The following is a 26,407-nucleotide window of genomic DNA, read 5'->3' on the forward strand; positions in this document are numbered from 1 at the left end:
GGGGGGTGGGTGATGGCTGATGGGGGGTGGGTGAGGGTGATGGCTGATGGGGGGTGGGTGATGGGTGATGGGTGGTGGGTGATGGATGATGGGGAGTTGGGTAATGGATGACAGGGGTGGGTGATGGATGATGGGGGGTGGGTGATGGGGTGATGGATGATGGGGGGTGGGTGATGGGGTGATGGATGATGGGGGGTGGGTGATGGATGATGGGGGTGGGTGATGGGGTGGTGGATGATGGGGGTGGGTGATGGGGTGATGGATGATGGGGGTGGGTGATGGGGTGATGGGGTGATGGATGATGGGGGTGGGTGATGGGGTGATGGATGATGGGGGTGGGTGATGGGGTGATGGATGATGGGGGGTGGGTGATGGGGTGATGGGTGATGGGGGGTGGGTGATGGGGTGATGGGGGGTGGGTGATGGGTGATGGGTGATGGGGGGTGGGTGATGGGCTGGGTGATGGGGGTTCGGTGATGGGGGATGGGTGATGGGGTGGTGGGTGAAGGGGGTGGGTGATGGATGACGGGGGTGAGTGATGGGGGTGGGTAATGAATGATGGGGGTTGGGTGATGGATGATGGGGGTGGGTGAGGGGGGTGGGTGATGGGTGTGGGGGGTGGGTGATGGCTGATGGGGGGTGGGTGAGGGTGATGGCTGATGGGGGGTGGGTGAGGAGGGTGGGTGATGGGTGATGGGGGTGGGTGATGGGTGGTGGGTGATGGATGATGGGGAGTTGGGTAATGGATGACAGGGGTGGGTGATGAATGATGGGGGTTAGGTATTGGATGATGGGGGTGGGTGATGAATGTTGAGGGGTGGGTGATGGGGGTGGGTGATAGATGATGGGGGTAGGGTAATGGATGATGGGGGGTGGGTGATGGATGTTGGGGGTGGGTGATGGATGATGGAGGGTTGGGTAATGGATGATGGGGGTGGGTGATGGATGTTGGGGGGTGTGCGATGGGGGTGGGTGATGGATGATGGGGGGTTGGGTAATGGATAATGGGGGTGGGTGATGGATGATGGGGGGTTGGGTAATGGATAATGGGGGTGGGTGATGGATGATGGGGGGTTGGGTGATGGATGATGGAGGGTTGGATGATGGAGGGTTGGATGATGGAGGGTTGGGTGATGGATGATGGAGGGTTGGGTGATGGGTGATGGAGGGTTGGGTGATGGGTGATGGAGGGTTGGGTGATGGGTGATGGGGGTGAGTGATGGATGATGGTGGGATGGGTGAGGGTGATGGGGGGTGGGTGATGTGGGGTTGGATGATGACGGTGGGTGATGGGGGATGGGTGATGTGGGGTTGGATGATGGGGGTGGGTGATGGGGGTGGGTGATGGGTGATGGATGATGGGGGGTGGGTGATGGGGGATGCGTAATGAATGATGGGGGTGGGTGATGGGGGATGGGTAATGGATAATGGGGGGGTGGGTGATGGAGGGTGATTGGTGGGGGGTGGGTGATGGGGTGGGTGATGTGGGGGTAGGTGATGGATGATGGGGAGGTGATTGGGGGGTGATGGGGGTGGTGGGGGTGGTTGGTGGGGGTGGGTGATGGGGGGGTGGTGGAGGTGGGTGATGGGGGGTGGTGGGGTGGTTGATGGGGGTGGGTGGTGGGTGGGGGTGGGTGATGGGGAGGGGTGGTGTGTGGGGGTGGGTGATGGGAAGGGGTGGTGAGTGGGTGATGGGGAGGGGTGATGAGTGGGTGGTGGGTGATGGGGAGGGGTGGTGGGTGGGGGTGGGTGATGGGGAGGGGTGGTGGGTGGGTCGTGGGTGGGGGTGGGTGATGGGGAGGGGTGGTGGGTGGGTGGTGGGTGGGGAGGGGTGGTGGGTGGGTGGTGGGTGGGTGATGGGGAGGGGTGGTGGGTGGGTGATGGGTGGGTGATGGGGAGGGGTGGTGGGTGGGTGATGGGGAGGGGTGGTGGGTGGGTGATGGGGAGGGGTGGTGGGTGGGTGGGGAGGGGTGGTGGGTGGGTGGTGGGTGGGGGTGGGTGATGGGGAGGGGTGGTGGGTGGGGGTGGGTGAAGGGTGGGTGGGTCGTGGGTGGGGGTGGGGTTGGGGGTGGGTGATGGGGACGTGTGGGGGTGGGTGAAGTTCCCTGGCAGGTACACAGCAACATTTTAGATTAATGTGTCGAGGAGCCTGTGGCCGCTGGGATTGTCTCCAGAGTGTTATCATCTCGTGTAAATCAGACACAAAAGCAGAAATTGCTGGAAAAGCTCAGCAGGTCAGGCAGTGTCTGTGGAGAGAAATCAGAGTTAATGTTTCTGGTCGTGACCCTTCCTCAGGCCTGAGCTGTCAACCCTGCTTCCTCCCCACAGGTGCCAGCGGTTCCTGTTCTTGTTCACCAACTTGTTCAATTACAGAGTGACTCCCCTCCCTCTTCGTGTTTTTAATTCCTGTTTCTGTTGAATTGTTGTAGCGCCAAGAGACGGAAGATGTCAGACAAGATCCTCCCGCAGAGGGTGAGTGAGCCGGAGGGAGGTGTACGAGGGATCTGGTTCCTGGATCACGGAATCCACTGGGATCTGCTCTGTCCCTGTGTAAAGCCCTGAGAAAGTGGAGTTTCAATAGAGATGGGGGCGGAAAGAGAAAGAACCCCACCCCCACCCCCACCCCCAGGGCGTTATTATCCAGGAGCCCGATCCAATCCCATGGGGAGGGGCTGCTACTGGGGTAATGCCTGTTAATCCCGAGACCCAGGAAATCTTCTGGGGAGCCAGGTTCGAATCCTGCCTGACCCTGACCAATCTCCCTCTAAATAGATTCAGAGGATAGTCTCAGCCCGAGCCTTGTCTTAATTTAAAGGTAGTTGGAAGGAATCGTGTTCCAGACGAGATTTGATTGGTTAATCGACTTGACTTTAAGCAAAATGCACTTTACTTTTACACTACAGACAAAATAATTGGCTTAACTGGAACTCTCAAAATACTTAACAAACTAAATATATATGTTAACTACTACTAATTAGTTGACTAATTAGAAACTCACTGTTCCACGACAGTAACATCCCACAAACACACCCTTGGCAAAGGCACATTCAGTGAAATAGATTCCAGCAGCAGGAGGAGAAGCCCAGCTTTTAGGTGGAACAGAGAGAGGAACAAGAGCTTCCACATCCAGCCTCGAGACCCCAGTGACTGCAGAAAGCTAAAATAGACCTCCTGGTTCTGTGGAAGCCTGATCCCACCCATTCAGGCTGCTTCTATTGTTCCAAATTTTTAAAAAACCCAAGGCCTCACAAACTGTTGATTAACTTTGAGCAGACTGCTCGCTATCTCTGTCTAAACTTCTCTTCATTAAAAAAAACTAGAACAAAGGACACACCTTATAGCCATAGTATCATCATACCTACCTCTTAAACAAATGAATCATCAAGGTACAATGATGAAGTCATTTTTAAAAACCTTTCACCTTACTCTGTTAGTCCACTGCACTGCACATACATTACATTGACTCTAAGCATGCAAACATTCACTACTACAAACGATTCAGTCTGTTTACTCCTACGACCACATGCCTCTGTCTTCCTTCATCAAGGTCCCAGCAACACATTGCTGAAAATGTGTTGCTGGAAAAGCGCAGCAGGTCAGGCAGCATCCAAGGAGCAGGAGAATCGACGTTTCGGGCATGAGCCCTTCTTCAGGAATGAGGAGAGTGTGCCAGGCAGGCTAAGATAAAAGGTAGGGAGGAGGGACTTGGGGGAGGGGCGTTGGAAATACGATAGGTGGAAGGAGGTCAAGGTGAGGGTGATAGGCCGGAGTGGGGTGGGGGCGGAGAGCTTGGGAAGAAGATTGCAGGTTAGGAGGGCGGTGCTGAGATCAAGGGCTGGGACTAAGACAAGGTGGGGGGAGGGGAAATGAGGAAACTGGAGAAATCTGAGTTCATCCCTTGTGGTTGGAGGGTTCCCAGGCGGAAGATGAGGCGCTCTTCCTCCAACCGTCGTGTTGCTATGGTCTGGCGATGGAGGAGTCCAAGGACCTGCATGTCCTCGGTGGAGTGGGAGGGGGAGTTGAAGTGTTGAGCCACGGGGTGGTTGGGTTGGTTGGTCCGGGTGTCCCAGAGGTGTTCTCTGAAATGTTCCGCAAGTAGGCGGCCCGTCTCCCCAATATAGAGGAGGCCACATCGGGTGCAGCGGATGCAATAGATGATGTGTGTGGAGGCGCAGGTGAATTTGTGGCGGATATGGAAGGATTCCTTGGGGCCTTGGAGGGAAGTGAGGGAGGAGGTGTGGGCGCAAGTTTTACATTTCTTGCGGTTGCAGGGGAAGGTGCTGGGAGTGGAGGTTGGGTTGGTGGGGGGTGTGGACCTGACGAGGGAGTCACGGAGGGAGTGGTCTTTTCGGAACGCTGATAGGGGAGGGGAGGGAAATATATCCCTGGTGGTGGGGTCCGTTTGGAGGTGGCGGAAATGACGGCGGATGATACGTTGTATACAGAGGTTGGTGGGGTGGTAGGTGAGAACCAGTGGGGTTCTGTCTTGGTGGCGGTTGGAGGGGCGGGGCTCAAGGGCGGAGGAACGGGAAGTGGAGGAGATGCGGTGGAGGGCATCATCGATCACGTCTGGGGGGAATCTGCGGTCCTTGAAGAAGGAGGCCATCTGGGCTGTGCGGTGTTGGAACTGGTCCTCCTGGGAGCAGATGCAGCGGAGACGAATGAATTGGGAATATGAGATGGCGTTTTTACAGGGGGCACGCCATTCTATATTCCCAATTCCTTCGTCTCTGCCGCATCTGCTCCCAGGAGGACCAGTTCCAATACCGAACAACACAAATGGCCTCCTTCTTCAAGGACCGCAGACTCCCCCCAGATGTGATCAATGTTGCTCTCCACCGCATCTCCTCCACTTCCCGCTCCTCCGCCCTTGAGCCCCGCCCCTCCAATCGCCACCAGGACAGAACCCTACTGGTCCTCACCTTTTATCTTAGCCTGCTTGGCACGCTTTCCTCATTCCTGAAGAAGGGTTCATGCCCGGAATGTCGAACCTCCTGCTCCTTGGATGCTGCCTGATCTGCTGCGCTTTTCCAGCAACACATTTTTCAGCTCTGATCTCCAGCATCTGCAGTCCTCACTTTCTCCCAGCAACACAATGACGATTACAGTCCCCCAACCTGCCACATAGCCAGCTTTCAAATTGAACGGCTGCAATAAGAAGCTCCATTTAAACAGTCTAGAATTTGTGTCCTTAACTTTTTCCAAGATCTTTAATCTATGATGTATATACAATTGTTTCAGATACATGACCGGTAAAATAAATGTTGAAATGTTGCAACACCAGACTCAAGGGCTCCCACTCAATTATGGAATATTTCTGCTGATGAATATCCAGTTTTCTGGAGAAATACCTGATCGATCTGTCTATCTTCTCTATTACATGCTGTGCTACTTTAGAAAGCTGCTTAGCTGACTCTCCGACCCTGTTTAATCTTCCCCTAAAATTTGGCATATGGTCCAAGTGTGTAGTCTGAATTCTGACTTACTCATTTCTCCTCAGTTAATTTTAGTAGTTTTCTTACCTTTTGCCAAGAAACTATTTCAAATGGACTGAATTTGGTTGATTTATTAGATATAACCACAAAGGTAAAAAGGTACAAATGGAATTCCTTTATCCCAATCAGCTAGGTAGTCTTGACCGTAAGATCTGAACATAGTCTTTAAAGTTTGATGCCATCTTACTAACACTCCCTGCGATTCTGGATGGTATGCAGTGGATTCCAATTCTTTTATTGCTAAGCTATCAATAACGTCTTTGAGTAATTTTAATGTAAAATCTGACCCTTGACCTGACTGTACCTCTATGGGTAGTCTGTAACTAGTAAATGATTTGAGTAACTTGTCTCCCTTCCTTGTGATATTGATCTCCAGAATTCTAGTGGACACATCTGCTCTGGTCAACAGATCCTGATTCCCACTTTTTGTTTTAGGGAGAGGTCCTACACAATCAATTAAGACTCTTGTAAAAGGTTCCTCAAATGCAGCAACGGGTATTAGAGATGTAGGTTTAATCACTGCCTGAAGTTTCCCAATTATCGCATGCCACAGCTCTCATACAACATAACTGGCAAAAATTCAACCACATCCTGACACAGTCCAGGCCAATAAACATGTATTTGGATTTTAGCTTGAGTTTTCCTTACTCTCAAATGACCTCCTACGCGTAATTAATGTGCTACCCACAACATCTCCTTTCCATTACCCTACTGGCAATACGACTTGATGAACCTCTGCCCATTTCTCATCTGCCTGAATATGTGATGGTCTCCATTTCCTCATCAAGGGTTCATTTTAATGACAGTAACACCCCGGGGTACATTCAGATGCTTCTTCAGTTAATGTTTTTTTGATACAACTGCTATAGTTTTCCATCTTTATGTTGTAATTCAGCTCATGTCTCTAAACTAAAAATATCCACGTTGTCTTCCACCAGTTATTTTTCTCATTAACTATTTGATCAAACAGAGTTTCTGTGATCTCCAACTCCCTTACCTTTATTCTTTGATTTTTCCTGCTGCTTCACCCTGTGGCTTTGTGAGCTTGTTACCCCACAGTCTGGAAAAATCCAGCGACATCCTCAACCCAGTCTATGCCTTGACTTCCCGTCCCCTCCCGTCCCCTCCCCTCCTGTTGTGGGTGCTGGTGGGCGTGGAGGAGAGGAGGGTTGACGGGTGCTGAAATAGGAAGGAGTGGGAGATGGAGATGGGAAGATTGGGGAATGGGTGATGAGTTTGTCCATATCTCTCTCCCTCTCCTATCCCACTGCCCAGATCCGAGAGCTGGTTCCCGAATCCCAGGCCTACATGGACCTCCTGGCCTTCGAGAGGAAACTTGACCAAACCATCATGAGGAAGAGGGTGGACATACAGGAGGCCCTGAAAAGGCCAATCAAGGTACAGCCAGGGGAATGGGGGCGGTGCAGGGTGAGAGTGTAGGAGAGGTGTGAGGGGGAATGGGGTGAGAGGGATGATATGGGGGAGGGGGCGATGGGGGGTGAGGGGCAATGGGGAGTGAGGGACAATGGGGGGAGAGGAGCGATGGGGTGGAGAAGAGTGGGGGTAAGGAGAGGAGGGGAGTGAGGGGCGATGGGAGGTGGGGAAGGGTGGAGGGTGAGGGGCAGTGGGGGGTGAAGGGCGATGGAGGGTGAGGGTTATGTTGGGGAACGGTGGGGGGGATGGGGTGACAGTTAGGGGTTGTCCCCTGAGTAACTGTTCCTGATCCCCCACCAACCGCTACCCGGATACACTTTTCCTGATAAAAGTTCCCCCAGAAACCGCTCCCCCAGGAACCATTTCCCTGGTAACTGTTTCCCTGGTAACCGCACGCCCCACTATCCGCTTTCCCGGTAACCGATCCCCCAGTAACCATTTCCCCGGTAACCATGCCCCTGGTTATGTTCCCCATGGTAACAGTTTCCCTGGTAACCGTTCCCTGTCTGGTTTTGCAGCAAAAGCGAAAGTTGCGGCTCTACATCTCGAACACCTTTAACCCGGCTCGGAGTGAGACAGAGGACTCGGACAGCAGCATTGCCTCATGGGAACTCCGCGTCGAGGGGAAACTCCTCGAGGATGTGAGTGCCTGCCTACCTTCCCTCCACCTCACCCCCCATCCCCTCCACCACCTCACCCCCCATCCCCTCCACCACCTCACCTCCCGTCCCCTCCACCACCTCACCCCCCCGTCCCCTCCACCACCTCACCTCCCGTCCCCTCCACCACCTCAACTCCCATCCCCTCCTCCACCTCACCCCCCCGTCCCCTCCACCACCTCAACTCCCGACCCTCCCTATCACCTCTCACTCACCTCTACTCATCCCAGTCAGACACTCATCAATGATAGGTCAGTACGCCTCAAGAGTTAAATTTTCCCTCAGCACTGACCCTCTGACAGTGCCCACTCCCTCAGCACTGACCCTCCGACAGTGCCCACTCCCTCAGCCCTGACCCTCCGACAGTGCAGCACTCCCTCAGCACTGACCCTTCGACAGTGCGGCTCTCCCTCAGCACTGACCCTCCGAAGTGCGGCGCTCCCTCAGCACTGACCCTCCGACAGTGCCCACTCCCTCAGCACTGACCCTCCGACAGTGCCCACTCCCTCAGCACTGACCCTCCGACAGTGCCCACTCCCTCAGCACTGACCCTCCGACAGTGCCCACTCCCTCAGCACTGACCCTCCGACAGTGCCCACTCCCTCAGCACTGACCCTCCGACAGTGCCCAGTCCCTCAGCACTGACCCTCCGACAGTGCCCACTCCCTCAGCACTGACCCTCCGACAGTCCCACTCCCTTAGCACTGACCCTCTGACAGTGCCCACTCCCTCAGCACTGACCCTCCGACAGTGCGGCGCTCCCTCAGCACTGACCCTCCGACAGTGCGGCGCTCCCTCAGCACTGACCCTCCGACAGTGTGGCGCTACCTCAGCACTGACCCTCCGATAGTGCGGCACTCCCACACCACTGACCCTCCAACTGTGCGGCATTCCCTCAGCACTGACCCTCCGACAGTGCCTATTCCCTCAGCACTGACCCTCCGACAGTGCAGCACTCCCTCAGCATTGACCCTCTGACAGTGCCTACTCCCTCAGCACTGACCCTCCGACAGTGCAGCATTCCCTCAGTACTGACCCTCCGACAGTCCGGCACTCCCTCAGCACTGACCCTCCGACAGTGCCTACTCCCTCAGCACTGACCCTCCGACAGTGCAGCACTCCCTCAGCACTGACCCTCCGACAGTGCCCACTCCCTCAGCACTGACCCTCCGACAGTGCGGCACTACCTCAGCACTGACCCTCCGACAGTGTGGCGTCCCTCAGCACTGACCCTCCGACAGTGCGGCGCTCCCTCAGCACTGACCCTCCGACAGTGTGGCGTCCCTCAGCACTGACCCTCCGACAGTGCGGCGCTCCCTCAGCACTGACCCTCCGACAGTGCAGCACTCCCTCTGCACCGACCCTCCGACAGTGTCTGACTGTGATTATTTCGGATGTTTCGATTGTCCTGAATATTCTTTGTGTTTCAGCCTGGAAAACAGAAACGGAAGTTCTCCTCGTTTTTCAAGAGCCTTGTTATTGAGCTGGATAAGGATTTGTACGGACCAGACAATCACTTGGTGGAGGTGATATCACCTATTTCTTTCACAACCTCATAATAGTCTTGATCTTTCACAGTCTCCCCCTTTTTTCCCCATCCCTCCAAAGCCCCTCTCCCTCGTCTACTCCTCCTCCGGTATCAGAGACATGTCCTTGTGTTACCGTCCCCAGCGCTGATCTGACCTTGCCCCTTGGCCTGATTCAGTTTGGTCACTCCCCCCATGCTGCGTCCTGGGACACCGTCTCCTGGGGTGCTGTTACTTCATGTGCCCGCGCTGCAGTGAGGTGACACACCCTACCTCGGGGGCTGGGTATCGTCCCCGCTCCCCCTCATCCCCATATAACCCCGACCCAGATCCCAGGGGATGGGATTTTCAGGGATGGGCTGATCCTGAGGAACGCCACAGGATTTCCACTTTCCCATCCACGAATTAGAGGCAGGCTGGGGCAATTCGGCCCCTCAGCCCTGCTATCCCCTTCATGGGCCGTTTGGATTGTAGCCTCAGGGCCCCTCCCACCGCGTTAGCGAGAATCTGTCTCCCCCGAGACACCGGCTCACGGTGAGCATTGTCAGCATCCGCTGTGAAGCCACTGGGCTGGGAGGTCTCCCATGATCTTACACGTGAACGATGGTGAGTGAGTGTCGCTGAGACGGTGGGGATGGGTGTGTTTGGACGAGCAGCAGGAGATTTGAAGGGGTGAACATGTGGGTGTGATTTCTCTGCAGTGGCACCGAACACCCACCACCCAAGAGACGGACGGGTTCCAGGTGAAGCGACCGGGCGATGTCAGCGTGCGGTGTACGCTGCTGCTCATGCTCGACTACCAGGTGGGCACCGGGTGGGGGGCGTGGGGAGCGGAGGAGGGGGAGAATGGAAACAGCTCCCACAGGGAATGATCCAGTTTAAGCAGAGGCTGGATAAAGGGGGAATTAAGGGGCAGAGGCAGATGGGGATGAGGGTGATGAAGAGGGGGTGAGAACAGGTTCCTAAAGAGTAGATAGCACACAGGAGAGGGGCAGACTGGCCTGTCTGTGTTCTGGAAATACAATGCTATTGGGTTAACAATTTGGAAAACACTAAGTTTTTAAGATTTGTTGTTAAATTTGGGAGAGAGCGTCACAAAAGAGTGAGTTGAAGCTGGAAAACAAGTGATTACAACAGACCAACGAGACCGGAAAGTGAGTTCAAAAAGCCATTTTATTGGACAGACAAAATGCTGAAGGACAACTCACTGATTGGTGTACCTAGATATCAAGGAGAAGAAACCGAGGGGAGAGATCGCAGGGCTGCATTCGACTGAGGAGCCCAAGCAAAACAGCAATCAGTGGATATCGGAGGGAGGGGGGGGAGGGTAAACTCTCCGCTGGTTAGAGTCATCCCTGACACACAGGAAGATGGTTGTGATTGTTGGAGGGTCAGTCATCTCAGCTCCAGGACCTCTCTGCAGGAGTCCCTCAGGGGTCTGTCCTCGGCCCAACCGTCTTCAGCTGCTTCATCAATGTCCTTCCCTCCATCAGAAGGTCAGAACTGGGGATGTTCACCGAAGACTGCACAACATTCAGCACCATTCGTGAGTCCTCAGATACTGAAGCAGTCCGCGTTCAAATGCAACAAGATCTGGACAATATCCAGGCTTGGGCTGACAAGTGGCAATTAGCACTCACACCACACACATGCCAAGCCATGGCCACCTCCAGTAAGAGACAATTTAATCACTGCCCCTTGATATTCAATGGTATTACATCACTGAATCTCCCATAGCAATGTCCTGGGGGTTACCATTAACCAGAAACTCAGCTGGACTCATCATATACACACAGTGGCTACACAAGGAAGCTAGAGGCTTGGAATATTCAGTGTTTCACACTGCCATGTTAAATTGCCCAGAGTGTTGGGTTCATTAGTCAGAGGGAAATGGGTCTGGGTGGGTTACTCTTCGGAGGGCCGGTGTGGACTTATTGGGCTAAAGGGCCTGTTTCCACACTGTCGGGAATCTAATCTAAAAAAAAATTGACCAGATACCCAATCATATAAACACAGTGGCTACACAAGAAGGCTAGAGGCTAAGAATATTCAGTGGTTAGCACTACTGCCTCACAGCGCCAGGGACCCGGGTTCAATTCCAGCCTCAGGTGACTGACTGTGTGGAGTTTGCACGTTCTCCCCGTGTCTGCGTGGGTTTCCTCTGGGTGCTCCGGTTTCCTCCCACAGTCCAAAGATGTGCAGGTCAGGTGGATTGACCATGCTACATTGCCTGCAGTGTTCAGGGATGTGTTGGTTAGGTGAATTAGTCAGGAGTAAATGTAGGGTAATAGGGTAGGGAAATGGGTCTGGTGTGGACTTGTTGGGCCGAAGGGCCTGTTTCCATTTCAGGGATTCTGTGATTTGAAATTGAAAAGTGAGGGCTGTAGTGATGTTGCAGACAGCCTGAGATCTGTCCTGAGTGAATGGGGGTCAGTGTGGGCACTGAGACTGGCTCAGACACAACACTGTGAGGGTCTGCTGTTGGGATGATGGTTTTGGTTTGGATGGGGTGGTGTCATTGGTGTAAATATTTCAATTCAATCACCAAAAATGGACTAAAATGTTTCCCTTTCTTACCATTCTCCAGAATAACAGAAACGTTTAGCAGGGATCTTTAATAAATTCCAAAATAACTCACTTATTATCGATAAAACTTATGCTTTAACCAAAAGGCAGAATTGTTTAACAGTATTAAACAATGTCCCTTTAATCCCAGTCAAACACACACCTAACAAATTAGACAAGTCTGAGTTGCGGAGATCATAAATGGAAGAATATCTTCCTGTGAGCCAAGGGTCTGACCACGAGGGATAAAGTGGGATGTTGTCTCACTGCTCCCTGATGAGGTAGAGATGCTGACCGCAGGAGAGGGATGGGAAATCTTCAAAGCACATAGCAGTACAGATGGAAAGTCAGTTTGACTTAGGGCTTTGAAAGAAGTAAGATTTCCGCTTTCAGGATTTATTGGGCTATTCGAGAGACTGAGATCTGGAAACTTTTCAAGTTTCTAGACAAATTCACTGAGAGAGAGCCTCCAGCTAGATTTGTTAAAAAGTTCATTCCTGCCCTGTCCCTAGTTGCCCCTTGAGAAGGTGGGGTTGAGCTGCCCCCCTATAGTCCATGTGCTGGGGTAGACCCACAATATTCTTACAGACGAAGGATTTAAACTGCTTTAAGGATTCTTCGGATATTTTCAGGAGAGGCAGAGTTGTTTACTGAATATTTTGGAATTCACGTCCATCTGTTGATGTACCCAGTGGGTGTGGTCACCTGTTTGGGACAGTTTTGGGAAAATGGTTTCAGTGGGAGATTCCAGGAATTTGGATCATCTTCACGGGGGCGGGGCTCTAGGCTGGGCAGGGGGGTGGTCTGGGCTGGACAGAGGGTGGTCTGGGCAGTGCAGAGGGTGGTCTGGATGGGCAGGGGTTAGTCTGGGCGGTGTGGATGAGGGAACAGGCTAGAGGTGGGGGTGGGGGTGTGAGGGTGGTCTCTGTCTGCTCCAGGCTGGAGTCTCAGTGTGTGTGTTTGGGGATGGGGGTCTTACAGCCCCCCCAGTTTAAGCTGGACCCTCGCCTCGCTCGTTTACTGGGAATCCACACTCAGACCCGTTCGGCCATTGTCCAGGCGCTGTGGCAGTACATCAAAACCAACAAACTACAGGACTCTCACGACAAGGAGTACATCAGCTGTGACAAGTACTTCCAGCAGGTAAAGGTCACGGGGGAGGGGGGGGTCAGTGATGGGGGAGAGGGGTCAGTGATGGGGAAGAGGGGTCAGTGATGGGGAAGAGGGGTCAGTGATGGGGGAGGGGGGTCAGTGATGGGGGAGGGGGGGTCAGTGATGGGGGAGGGGGGGTCAGTGATGGGGAGGGGGTGTCAGTGATGGGGGAGGGGGTGTCAGTGATGGGGGAGGGGGGTCAGTGATGGGGGGGTCAGTGATGGGGGAGGGGGGGTCAGTGATGGGGAGGGGGGTCAGTGATGGGGGAGGGGGGGTCAGTGATGGGGAGGGGGGTCAGTGATGGGGGAGGGGGGGTCAGTGATGGGGGGTGTATTCAGCGGGAGGGGCTGGTACTGGGTAACTGTATCAGAGGCCGATATGAATTGGGACACAGCCCTGGAATCACTGGGAAGGAGGCCATTCGGCCCACCAACCTATACTGGCTCTGAGCAAGGAGTTAGATTAGATTCCCTGCAGTGTGGAAACAGGCCCTTCGGCCCAACAAACCTGCTGCCTCCTCCTATAATCCTGCACATTGATTCAATTCAACTCCCCATCTGCTGTCCCTGCAACACTCCGTCTATAAACTCCGGCTCGTGATCCATTTCCTGTGCTCGGGAACAGCTGCTCCCTCTGCCCTCTCTCCAGCCCGGTCATGATTTGGAAACCCTCTCTAACCCAGTGTCTTCTCAGTGTTCTCTCTGACAGGGACCAATCCCACCTCCTTCACTCGATCCTCCTGGTTAAAGTGTCTCCTTCCTGAAGCCATTCCTGTAAATCGCTTCCGCACTCTCTCCTGTACATCCACATCTTCCCTGGAATGTGGTGCCCACAAACGTACACAATCCCCCAGCTGAGGGCTTATACAAGTTCAACATCAACCCCTCCCTCCTGTCCTCCATTGCCCATGAATAAAGCCGAGGACACTGCCTGCTTTATTAATTGCACTCTCCACGTGTCCCCCCACCTTCTGTGTTCAGAGACATATCCACCCAGCTCCCTCTGCTCCTGCACATCGGGTTTGTTAGTGTCCTTCAATGTTATTCCTCCCAAAGGGCATCCCCTCCCACTGCTCTGCATCAGACCTCAACTTCCCCCCACCCCCTCCCCCCCCACCTCACCCTCTGGAATCCCCCCCACCCCCTAGAATCCCCCCTCCCCCCCCCACCTCACCCTCTGGAATCCCCCTCCCTGCCCCCACCTCACCCTCTGGAATCCCCCCCCCCACCTCACCCTGTGGAATCCCCCCCCCCCCACCCCACCCTCTGGAATCCCCCCCCCCCCCCACCACCCCACCCTCTGGAATCCTCTGCACTGTTTCCAATTTTGCCGAATCTAGTTCCTGCAAACGTGGGCACTGCGCCCTGTCCTCCAAGATCCCGATCGTTATTATATAATCAGGAAAAGCAGGGATCCTGATCCCACCCTCACGGGGCTCCTCTGCAAACCCCCCCAGCAACCTGAACAACACCCACTCACCCTGACTCTTGGCTGATTACCATTCGGCCCATTGTGTATCCACGTTGCTCCTGTCCCTTCTACACCACGACCTTAACCACCCTCACAAGGGGGTGGTGTCCCTGAGTATCAGACACGTCCTGGAAATCTCTGTTCCCTGTTCAGAAATCTCCAGCTGCTGATTCGGAAACAATCTCCCCCTTCACAAATCCACCTCATTCTTCCAAATAACTGCACAGACTGGCAACAGGTTCGGGGTCTCCAGGGAGGGTGGGAGTGTGATGCCTCCTGAACCCTTTGCTGTCTGCAGCCTCTCCCTCACCCCCCTCGGTCTGTGCATTAACCGGTGTTACTCTCTCACCCTGCCAGATATTTGACGGAGCCCGGTTAAAGTTCTCCGAGATCCCCCAGAGACTCACCACTTTGCTGCTGCCCCCGGATCCAATCATCATCAACCACCTCATCAGGTACTGGGGAATCGGCCAATCACGTGCACCTCTCACAGCGACCACAAACACCGCACCCCCCCCCCCACCCTAACCCCTTCATCTCCCCATCTCTCAGGGAGCATGTTCCTGATCACCATCCCCCCCACCCCCAGTCTGTCACACACACTCGTTCACACACACACACTCACACACATGTACACTCACACACACTCACACATACATTCACATTCACACTCACACACACACACACTCACACAGACACTCACTCATACACACACACATGCTCACACACATACACATACACACTCACACACACACATACACTCATACACATATACACACGCGCGCGCTCACACACACACTCACACACACAAACACACACACACTCACACTCATACACACACAAATACACACTCACATACACACATACACATATACACACACACACTCACACTCATACACACACAAATACACACTCACATACACACACACACTCACACACTCTGATACACACACACACAAATACACACTCATGTACACACACACTCACATACACACTCACACTCAAATACACACACACACACTCACATACACACACACACTTACACACACACTCTCACTCAGATACACATTCACACACACACTCTCATACACACTTACATACACACTCAAATACACACACATACACACACACACACACACACACTCATACACACTCACACATACACACTCTCATACACAGTCACACACACAGACTCAGATACATACACACTCAAATACACACTCACATACACACACACACATACACACACACTCTCACACACACTCTCATACACTCATACACACTCTCATATACACACACACACACACTCTCACATACACCCTCACACACACACCTTCACACACACACTCTCACATACACCTTCACACACACACTCTCACATACACACACACCACATACACACTCACATACACACTCACACATATACACACACACACACTCACATACACACACACTCTCATGCACACTCACATGTAGACACACACACTCACATACACACTCGCATACACACACACACACACACATCCACACTCACCCACACTCACATATACACACACACACACACACACACACACTCTCGCACTCAGGCACACTCACACACAGTCTCACACACACATACTCACACACACACACACACACACACACACAGACACACACTCATATAAATGCACACATACTCTCTCTCACACTCACACACACTTTCTTTCTCACTCTGCCACTCACACTGAGACACAGACACACAGGATGTCCAGGAGCTGACACTGATACACGTCGTCGCTGACAGTAGTGTGTGTTTTTGACTGTCTCACTGTCTGCTGTACAGCGTGGATCCGAATGATCAGAAGAAAACAGCCTGTTACGATATCGATGTGGAGGTCGATGACCCTCTGAAAGGTCAAATGAGCAGCTTCCTGCTCTCCACAGCCAATCAGCAGGAGATTGCTGCACTCGACAACAAGGTATTCCATTTCGTTTCACTGCTGGGAGTTTGGGATCACACAGGCTGCTGTGCTATCCATGACATCATTCCTCATCCTGATCCCAAACAGGGCAGCGGGTGTCAGAGTGATTCAGCATCTCCCTCCGTGTGGGAGACACTACCACAGAGTAATCCCACTGACCTCTGCTCACTAACACAGGCTGCACACGGAGTGCCCACACATCCGCTGGGCACACTCACTCACACTCACTTGCCTACACACTCACTCACACACTCTCAGCTACACACTCACTCACTCCCACACACACTCACTCACTCCCACACTCACACTCACTCTCACACTTTCACCTACACACTCACTCACACACTTCACTCTCACTCTCTCATACACTCACTCACACACTCAGTCACCCTCACTTACACTCTCACACTCGCTCACACACACTCACTCTCACACTCTCAGCTCCATACTCACTAACTCACACACACACTCACTCACTCCCACACTCACACTCACTCACACACTCTCACCTACACATTCACTAACTCACGCTCACACACACTCTCACACTCTCAGCTACATACTCACTAACTCACACACACACACACACTCTCACCTATACACTCACTCACACACTCACTCTCACTCTCTCATACACTCACTCACCCTCACTTACACACTCTCACACTCACTCACACGCACGCACTTTCACACGCTCACTCACTCACAGCCGCTGGGCGCACACACATACACGCACTCTCACACACTCACACTCACTCTCACACTCACACTCACTCACACACTCTCACGTACACACTCACACTCACTCTCTCATACACTCACTCACACACTCACTCACTCACCCTCACTTACACACTCTCACACTCACTCACTCACACACTCACTTTCACAGGCTCACTCACTCACACCCGCTGGGCGCGCACACACACACACGCACTCACTCACACACACTCACACACTCTCACGTACACACTCACTCACAACTCACACACACACTCATTCTCACACACTCTCACTTAGACACACTCTCACACACACTCACTCTCACACTCACTCACTCTCACCTACACGCTCACTCACACTCATGCACTCACTCTCACAGTCACACATTCTCTCTCTCACACACACACACACTCCCACCCACGCCCTCATGACTATCCTGGGGATGGGAACGTTTGGGAATGTGATGATTGGAGGTGGGTAGCTGCATTCATGGAGACCCATGCCAGAGTTCTGGGACCATCCACATGTTCTGGGACCATCCCCGTGTTCTGGGACTATCCCCGTGTTCTGGGACCGTCTCCGTGTTCTGGGACCGTCTCCGTGTTCTGGGACCGTCTCCGTGTTCTGGGACCATCCCCATGTTCTGGGACCGTCTCCGTGTTCTGGGACCGTCTCCGTGTTCTGGGACCGTCCCCGTGTTCTGGGACCGTCCCCGTGTTCTGGGACCGTCCCCGTGTTCTGGGTCCGTCCCCGTGTTCTGGATCCATCTCCGTGTTCTGGGATTATAGCGTGTACCGGACTCCGTTGGCTGGAGTTTGTGTCTCATTGTCCTGTTGTTGTCACCATCAGATACATGAGACGATTGAATCGATTAACCAGCTGAAGATCCAGAGGGACTTCATGCTGAGTTTCTCCAAGGACCCGGAGGGTTACATCCAGGACTGGCTCAGGTCGCAGAGCCGTGACCTGAAGGTAGGGGGAGCTCTGTCACGGGGAGTGAGGGCGCGGTCACGGGGAGTGAGGGCGCGGTCACGGGGAGTGAGGGCGCGGTCACGGGGAGTGAGGGTGAGGGTGAGGTCACGGGGAGTGAGGATGAGGTCACCACCAGCTTAGCTCCTGAGGCCGGTGACCCGGTGATGTGAGGGGGGTGACAGTCGCTGGAGAAATGTCCCGCAGTGATCAGGACAATTCACGTCAAAAACCAAAACAACAAGACACCCTACATTGATTCTGGTTGGTTGGCGAGTGAGTTCAGGGTGGGAGCGTGTTCTGTTGTGGGTAGATCACCATAAACTACCGTTAATTTGGCTGCTTATGAGGAAATCTCAGATAATCAAGTTCTGAAACAATAATTTAAATGTAATTGCATATCCCACCCAAAACACACAACCTGACTATTCCCTGTTCATGATGGGATTTAGCCACCAATCCAACCAACAGAGTCTGTCTCAGGAAGTGTCCATATCTCCATCCCTGTGCATTGTTGTCATAGAGTCATAGAGATGTACAGCATGGACACAGACCGTTCGGTCCAACCCGTCCACACCGACCAGATATCCCAACCCAATCTAGTCCCACCTGCCAGCACCCGGCCCATAGCCCTCCAAACCCTTCCTATTCATATACCCATCCAAATTCCTCTTAAATGTTGCAATTGTACCAGCCTCCACCACATCCTCTGACAGAATAAGAGACAGATCTCAGTAAAACATATAATCAAGAAAGAACCCACCCTCCTCACCACTGCTATAATGCAAATTGAAGAATTTAGACTGTTGTTTGTAGAATGCGAACTTTCCTTACTTCACTGGCTATAACACGATTCTGGCCCCATTGGTTTAAAATGACGCGGCTAGTGCACAATTGTTTAATAATACGAGTTCACACGAGAATGGAACCGACTGTGTACATGGGTATTGCCCTTTCCCTGAGGTAACTGTGGGCATTTCAGGACCAAGAGTGACCACCTTTGTGCTGTTTGTGAGTTTTTATGATCTACAGCAAGAGGTGATCTGATCAGGGTATCCTGGAGAGTGGCCTAGAGAGAGCTGTTAAAACTTGGCAGTTAACTGTCAATCATCACTTAACTGGTGCATTCTTCATTGCAAAACCTCTACCAATCAGACGCTACTTGTCAACCAATCAGCACTTTCCTGTCACACAGTAGAGCCCAGAGCCATGAAATGGACTAAATAGACATTGCCTTAAATTCATTCTCACTTTCATTTTTTTTCCTTTATTATATTCTAAACTTATTTTCTCTGTATTTTTTGAATTTATTCCAATGATTTGGTATTTATGAAGGTCTGTAAAGCTGCACGTGTTATTTATTTAGTTTTAAATTCTTTTTCCTATTGAATTTGTACTCAAGCCCCTGCCCTCGGTACCTAGTACCTAATGTCACGCCATACTGGGAACTGGGAAACACCTCCCCCATGTGAATCCACGTGACTGTAAAGTTCATTCGAATTCTAATTTGAAGTGATGGTTTGCACTTGAATTGGTAATCTTGCCCATTGCCCCAACAAGTCTGAGAGGAACAGTTTGACAAAACTGGTTTCGGTGACGCACCCACTGGGACAGCCTAGCGATTAAATATTACAGGGGCACGTTACTACAGAGGCTGGAATCTGAGCAGGAAAAAACAGCCAATGCAGGAGGTCACTGTGGGTCAGGGAGCTGAGGTGAAGCTCTGAGGAAGAGGCATCTAGAGTGCAAATGTTCGCTTCCCCTCTGCCCGTGGATACTGTCTGACCCACTGTCATCTCCAGATCAAATGTTACAGACGTGTTGGAGCTCAGTAATAAGCTCAGTATATCCCCCAACCAACCAGGTTAACATCACTGCTGCAAAGTCAGAAAGGATCTGTTTCGACCAGCTTGAGTTTAATTGACTCGATTGAATATTTAGATTATTTTAAAATCAGTCTGTTCAGGAAAGTTACGACAAAGCCTCTGGACCGGATCTCTCGGTGCACTGCACAACAAGAGAGTCCCCGGTGTTTTGATTCTGTTACAGAGCGTATGGATTGGGATCAGCCCCTCACCCCAGCTTCCCTGTTCCCGAAGGTCATGGCTGATCTGATTACTGCACCTTCCTGTTGACCTCTCACTAACCTGAGACCTTTCTCTGGCCCTCCCCCTTACCGAGGGGCTGTCCGGAAGGAGAGTCCCTGAGATGGCCAAGCCACTGGGAGAAGGTGCTGGAACAAGAGGAGAGGACCTCTCCCCGGTCCAGGCTTGGCAGGCTGGTGTCACTGGTTATTTACAGGAGGTAGGGTTGAGTTGATCCTGATCTGTATAAATGAGCTGGTCCCTGGGTGTTCAGGATACAAATGCAGAAGTTCCGTACTCTGATGTAATCTTTCGGGGTCAGTGCTCATCACTAAGATGGAAAGGAAAGGCTGGTGAGAGGGCAGGAAGGAGGCGGCTACAACTCAATGCAGGGAAGTGTGAGGATTTACACTTTGAGGAGATAACCAGGGATGGACAACCCTTCGAGAGGGTGCCGGAGCAGAGGGAGCTGGGTGGATATGTCACTGAACACAGAAGGTGGGGGGACACGTGGACAGTGCAATTAATAAAGCAGGCAGTGTCCTCGGCTTTATTCATGGGCAATGGAGGACAGGAGGGAGGGGTTGATGTTGAACTTGTATAAGCCCTCAGCTGGGGGATTGTGTACGTTTGTGGGCACCACATTCCAGGGAAGATGTGGATGTACAGGAGAGAGTGCGGAAGCGATTTACAGGAATGGCTTCAGGAAGGAGACACTTTAACCAGGAGGATCGAGTGAAGGAGGTGGGATTGTCCCCATTGGAAAGGTATTTAAAAACATTAGGGGTGTGGACAGAATCGTTAAGAAGCGCTGGAGAAACTCAGCAGGTCTGGCATATCTGTGAATATAACCCTTAGACAAATTCCCTCCCAACGATTCTTCATGGAGCTGTGAACCAGCGTCATTGGACACCAAATTCCAGTCTGTTTCTCTCCCCATGGATACAGTTAACAATCCCCCAACACCAGGTTATAGTCCAACAGGTTTAATTGGAAACACTAGCTTTCGGGAGTGCTGCCCCTTCATGAATACTGTCAGACCTGCCGAGTTCCTCCAACAATTTCTGGTTTTGTTTCTGATTCCCAGCAACCTCAGTTCTTTGGTTTATCGTTAGGAAGAAGCTGTTGTCATTGGGGTGGGAGGCCTGATAATAAGTGGGTGTGGATTTCGGGTAATTAGCAGAAGAGCCATTGGGGTCAGAGAGAAACTGATGCTGCCACATTGAGTGGGTAGGGTCTGGGACGTACTGGCTGAGGGTGAGGTGAGGCTTTCAAAGACCAGTTTGGAGAATTGGATAAGATTAGATTACTTACAGTGTGGAAACATGCCCTTCGGCCCAACAAGTCCACACTGACCTGCCGAAGCGCAACCCACCCATACCCCTACATTTACCCCTTACCTAACACTACGGGCAATTTAGCATGGCCAATCCACCTGACCCGCACATCTTTGGACTGTGGGAGGAAACCGGAGCACCCAGAGGAAACCCACGCAGACACGGGGAGAACGTGCAAACTCCACACAGTCGCCTGAGGCGGGAATTGAACCCGGGTCTCTGTGAGGCAGCAGTGCTAACCACTGTGCCACCCACTAGATCTAAATCTAATTATCCGGAGAGCAAATGTGTTGAGTTCTATGGGTGAGATTGACTCACTAAGTTCCTCTTGCAGTCACGTAGAGCAGTCAAACGGACTAGGCAAAGTGAGATGCTGGAAACCAGAGTCTAGACTAGAGTGGTGCTGGAAAAGCACAGCAGGTCAGGCAGCATCCGAGGAGCAGGAACATCAATGTTTCTCTTGAGTTAACACTTGCTCAAGGGAAAGAGAAAAGACTAAGGTCAGGAATGAGGTCACGATGTTTCAGACTGAGAGTGAGCAGGCAGTGAGCTCACCTTTGACCTGTACAAGGTGTATGTCCAGGCTGGGTGGGCTGAATGGCCTTGACCTGCTGCTGTCCACCAGCGGGTTGGTCATTTCTGGGGGGGTGGGCTCCCAGCTGTTGCTTGTGATTGGTTAAATCTCTCTGAGGGTCTGTCAGAGCTTAAGGAGGAGAAGCCAGAGGAGGCCACTCGGCCCATTGACCTTATTCCATCACGGCCAAACTTTAACGTCAGCACCATCGGGAGTGGGCATAGGGTGGGAGCAAAGTGACCGAAACCACAGCCCACCACAAAGGTATAGGGACCCCCTGACAGTGTCCCAGCGAGGGTAACCAGGGGAGAGGGTAACCAGGGGAGAGGGTAACCAGGGGAGAGGGTAACCGTGGGAGAGGGTAACCGGGGGAGAGGGTAACCGGGGGGAGAGGGTAACCGTGGGAGAGGGTAACCGGGGGGAGAGGGTAACCGGGGGGAGAGGGTAACCGGGGGAGAGGGTAACCGGGGGGAGAGGGTAACCAGGGAGAGGGCCAGGCACGGAGACTCTGGGCAGGATGGCGATGTTTACGGTGAAGGTTTCTGACGGAGAGAAGCTGCCCTCGGGTGGGGCTGGAGTCGGGACGGGGGTAAAGGAACCTTCGGACAGTGCACCCTCCCAGGGTCCGATGGTCCTGACCCACTGAGCACACGGTGAGGCCAAATAAACCCAGCAGCACCGAGAGATGGCACAGCCAAGAGCCCATGGAATGGGGGGACTTGCTTTGATGGGCTGAAGGGCCTGTTCCTGTAGTTGAGAGGAGATGGTTGAGGCCGGGTGGGGGTGGGGGTGGGGAGGAGGTAGTGAATTGGTGCCTCCTGGGAGGGGGGTGTGGGGGTGGGGGGGTGAGGGAGCTGAGCGTGCTCGGAGGTGACCGTGGGTGGGGTTTGTGTTTGGGCAGATCATGACGGATGTGGTCGGGAGTCCGGAGGAGGAACGCCGGGCGGACTTTTACCAACAACCGTGGTCCCAGGAAGCTGTCAGCAGATACTTCTACTGCAAGGTAACACCCCCCCACCCATCACAACACCCCCCCACCCATCACAACACCCACCCCCACCCATCACAACACCCCCCCACCCATCACAACACCCACCCCCACCCATCGCAACACCCCCCCACCCATCACAACACCCCCCCACCCATCGCAACACCCTCCCACCCATCGCAACACCCCCCACCCATCGCAACACCCACCCCCACCCATCGCAACACCCCCCCACCCATCACAACACTCACCCCCACCCATCGCAACACCCACCCCCACCCATCGCAACACCCACCCCCACCCATCGCAACACCCCCCCACCCATCACAACACCCACCCCCACCCATCGCAACACCCACCCCCACCCATCGCAACACCCCCCCCCCCACCCATCACAACACCCACCCCCACCCATCGCAACACCCCCCCACCCATCACAACACTCACCCCCACCCATCGCAACACCCACCCCCACCCATCGCAACACCCCCCCACCCATCGCAACACCCACCCCCACCCATCGCAACACCCCCCCACCCATCGCAACACCCCCCCACCCATCGCAACACCCACCCCCACCCATCGCAACACCCCCCCACCCATCGCAACACCCCCCCACCCATCACAACACCCACCCCCACCCATCGCAACACCCCCCCACCCATCGCAACACCCACCCCCACCCATCGCAACACCCCCCCACCCATCACAACACCCACCCCCACCCATCACAACACCCCCCCACCCATCACAACACCCACCCCCACCCATCGCAACACCCCCCCACCCATCGCAACACCCACCCCCACCCATCACAACACCCACCCCCACCCATCGCAACACCCCCCCACCCATCACAACACCCACCCCCACCCATCGCAACACCCCCCCACCCATCACAACACCCACCCCCACCCATCGCAACACCCCCCCACCCATCACAACACCCACCCCCACCCATCGCAACACCCACCCCCACCCATCGCAACACCCCCCCACCCATCGCAACACCCACCCCCACCCATCGCAACACCCCCCCCACCCATCACAACACCCACCCCCACCCATCGCAACACCCCCCCACCCATCACAACACTCACCCCCACCCATCGCAACACCCACCCCCACCCATCGCAACACCCCCCCACCCATCGCAACACCCACCCCCACCCATCGCAACACCCCCCCACCCATCGCAACACCCCCCCACCCATTGCAACACCCACCCCCACCCATCGCAACACCCCCCACCCATCGCAACACCCACCCCCACCCATCGCAACACCTCCCACCCATCGCAACACCCTCCCACCCATCGCAACACCCCCCACCCATCGCAACACCCCCCCACCCATCGCAACACCCCCCACCCATCGCAACACCCCCCACCCATCACAACAACCCCCACCCATCGCAACACCCCCCCACCCATCGCAACTCCCACCCCCACCCATCGCAACACCCCCCCCACCCATCGCAACACCCAGACCCCACCCATCGCAACACCCAGACCCCACCCATCGCAACACCCACCCCCACCCATCGCAACACCCAGACCCCACCCATCGCAACACCCAGACCCCACCCATCGCAACACCCAGACCCCACCCATCGCAACACCCACCTCCACCCATCGCAACACCCACCCCCACCCATCGCAACACCCAGACCCTCTTCCCCCTCAACACCCAGACTCCCCTCCCCAGAACACTCAGACCTCCCCATCCCCACAATACCCAGGACCCCCGCCCCACAAAACCCAGACCCCCCTTCCCCTCAACACCCAGACCCCCTCCACCCCCTCATTGCTTACCCCAACACCCCCAGTCTCCCCACTCCACCAGCCTGCCTTCCCCTCCCAGCTCCATTGTCAAACATCAGCTCATTACCTCGCTGACTGTACAGAGCAAGATCCCACAACAATGAGCTGATGTGATTCTTGTGATGCCCTCACTGAATCCATTGGCTGTGATTGGTGTCTGTTGTAGGTGCTAGAGAAATGCAAGTTCTGTCATTTCTAATGAGTCCTCATTTCCTCCTTCAGATACAACAGCGGAGACAGGAACTGGAGCAAGCCATGGGAGTGCGCAACACCTAAAGCAATCCCTCGGAGCTTTGTCACCACTGGAAGAGACAGGACACTGCCGCCCAGGACAATGTTATCGACAGGAGCCAGCCTCCTGGCACTGACCCCTTCCCATTCGCTTGCTGTGTACGTTGGGTCTTGCACCTTCACTTCCTGACTCCCTCCACCCCCTCCCCTCCCCCTCCCGCTCCATACCGTATTGTGGACCCCAATTGACTCCTCACTGAGGCTGCTCTTCCCCTCCTAGCCCAAGAGTGTCTGTCAGCTGGCTATTTGGCTACATGGGGCGTTTCAGCCCGGATTGACCCAATGATTTCATTTCTGTCTCCTGGTGTCAGCGGGTGGTGGATGCTGAGGACCCCAACGCAGAGCGGGATCAGGGAGAGAGGAGACACAGGCAACGTGATCCTTCCTCCACCAGCACCGAGGCTGCAGTGTTCCCTGTGCACACACTCTCTCACACACTGTCACACACACCCACTCACACACCCAGTCACACACATTCTCACACCCACTCTCTCTCTCTCACACTCACACACACACACACACACACACACACTCCCACTGTCTCTCACACTTACGCTCACTCATACACACGCTCTCTCACACCCACTGTAATGGGGGTGGGGGTGGGGAGCTAGATCTTTCACTGTATCCAAACAAAGTCAGCCAATCACAGGGCACAACCACTGGAGTCAACCTGGATTATTGATACCACCTCCCCCTCTGTCCCCCTCCCCCTCTGTCCCCGTCCCCCTCTGTCACCCCTCCCCCTCTCCCACTGTCCCCCTCCCCCTCTGCCCCCCTCCTCCTCCACCCCTCTGTCCCCATCCCCCTCTGTCCACCTCCCCTCCCCCTCTGTCCCCCTCTCCCTCTGTCCTCCTCCCCCACTGTCCGCTACCACTCTGTCCACCTCCCCCTCCCTCTGTCCCCCTCCCCCTCTGCCCCCCTCCCCCTCTCCCTTTGACCTCCTCCCCCTCTGTCACCCTCCCCCTTCCCTTCTGGGCCCCCTCCTCTCTCCCTCTGTCCACCTCCCCCTCTCCCTCTGTCCCCCCCTCGCCCTCTGTTCCCCCTCCCCCCTGTCTCCCTCCCCTTCTGTACTCCCTCTCCCTCTGTCCCCCTCCCCCCCAGTTCCCCCCTCTGCCTCCATGTCCCCCCGTTCCCCTCCCCCTCTGTCCCCCTCCCCCTCTGTACCCTTTCCCCTCTGTCACCCCTCCCCCTCTCCCTCTGTCCCCCTTCCCCTCTGTCCACCTCCCCCTCCCCCTTCTCCCTCCTCCTTCCCCTCTGTTCCCCTTCCCCTCTGTCACCCCTCCCTGTCCCTCCCTCCTCCTCCACCCCTCTGTCCCCATCCCTCTGTCCCCCTCCCCCACTGTTCCCCTTCCCC

The 26,407-nt window shown here is 54.3% G+C and overlaps 1 protein-coding gene across 1 annotated transcript in view; it reads left to right on the plus strand.

Moving 5' to 3' along the window:
* Window positions 1-25,886, plus strand: part of smarcd3a (SWI/SNF related, matrix associated, actin dependent regulator of chromatin, subfamily d, member 3a) — a 48,988-nt gene extending 23,102 nt beyond the window's left edge. Inside the window, exons 3-13 of the mRNA XM_060824072.1 lie at window positions 2,430-2,472; window positions 6,771-6,893; window positions 7,448-7,570; window positions 9,019-9,114; window positions 9,816-9,917; window positions 12,661-12,822; window positions 14,659-14,756; window positions 16,124-16,259; window positions 17,835-17,957; window positions 22,851-22,952; window positions 24,982-25,886. Of these exons, the coding sequence (XP_060680055.1) occupies window positions 2,430-2,472; window positions 6,771-6,893; window positions 7,448-7,570; window positions 9,019-9,114; window positions 9,816-9,917; window positions 12,661-12,822; window positions 14,659-14,756; window positions 16,124-16,259; window positions 17,835-17,957; window positions 22,851-22,952; window positions 24,982-25,035 (1,162 nt within the window). The 3' untranslated portion in view covers window positions 25,036-25,886. The remainder of the gene's footprint in view (window positions 1-2,429; window positions 2,473-6,770; window positions 6,894-7,447; window positions 7,571-9,018; window positions 9,115-9,815; window positions 9,918-12,660; window positions 12,823-14,658; window positions 14,757-16,123; window positions 16,260-17,834; window positions 17,958-22,850; window positions 22,953-24,981) is intronic.
* The last annotated feature ends 521 nt before the right edge of the window (window positions 25,887-26,407 follow it).

The sequence above is a fragment of the Hemiscyllium ocellatum genome, chromosome 4, assembly GCF_020745735.1.
Source record: "Hemiscyllium ocellatum isolate sHemOce1 chromosome 4, sHemOce1.pat.X.cur, whole genome shotgun sequence".
Classification (NCBI taxonomy): domain Eukaryota; kingdom Metazoa; phylum Chordata; class Chondrichthyes; order Orectolobiformes; family Hemiscylliidae; genus Hemiscyllium; species Hemiscyllium ocellatum.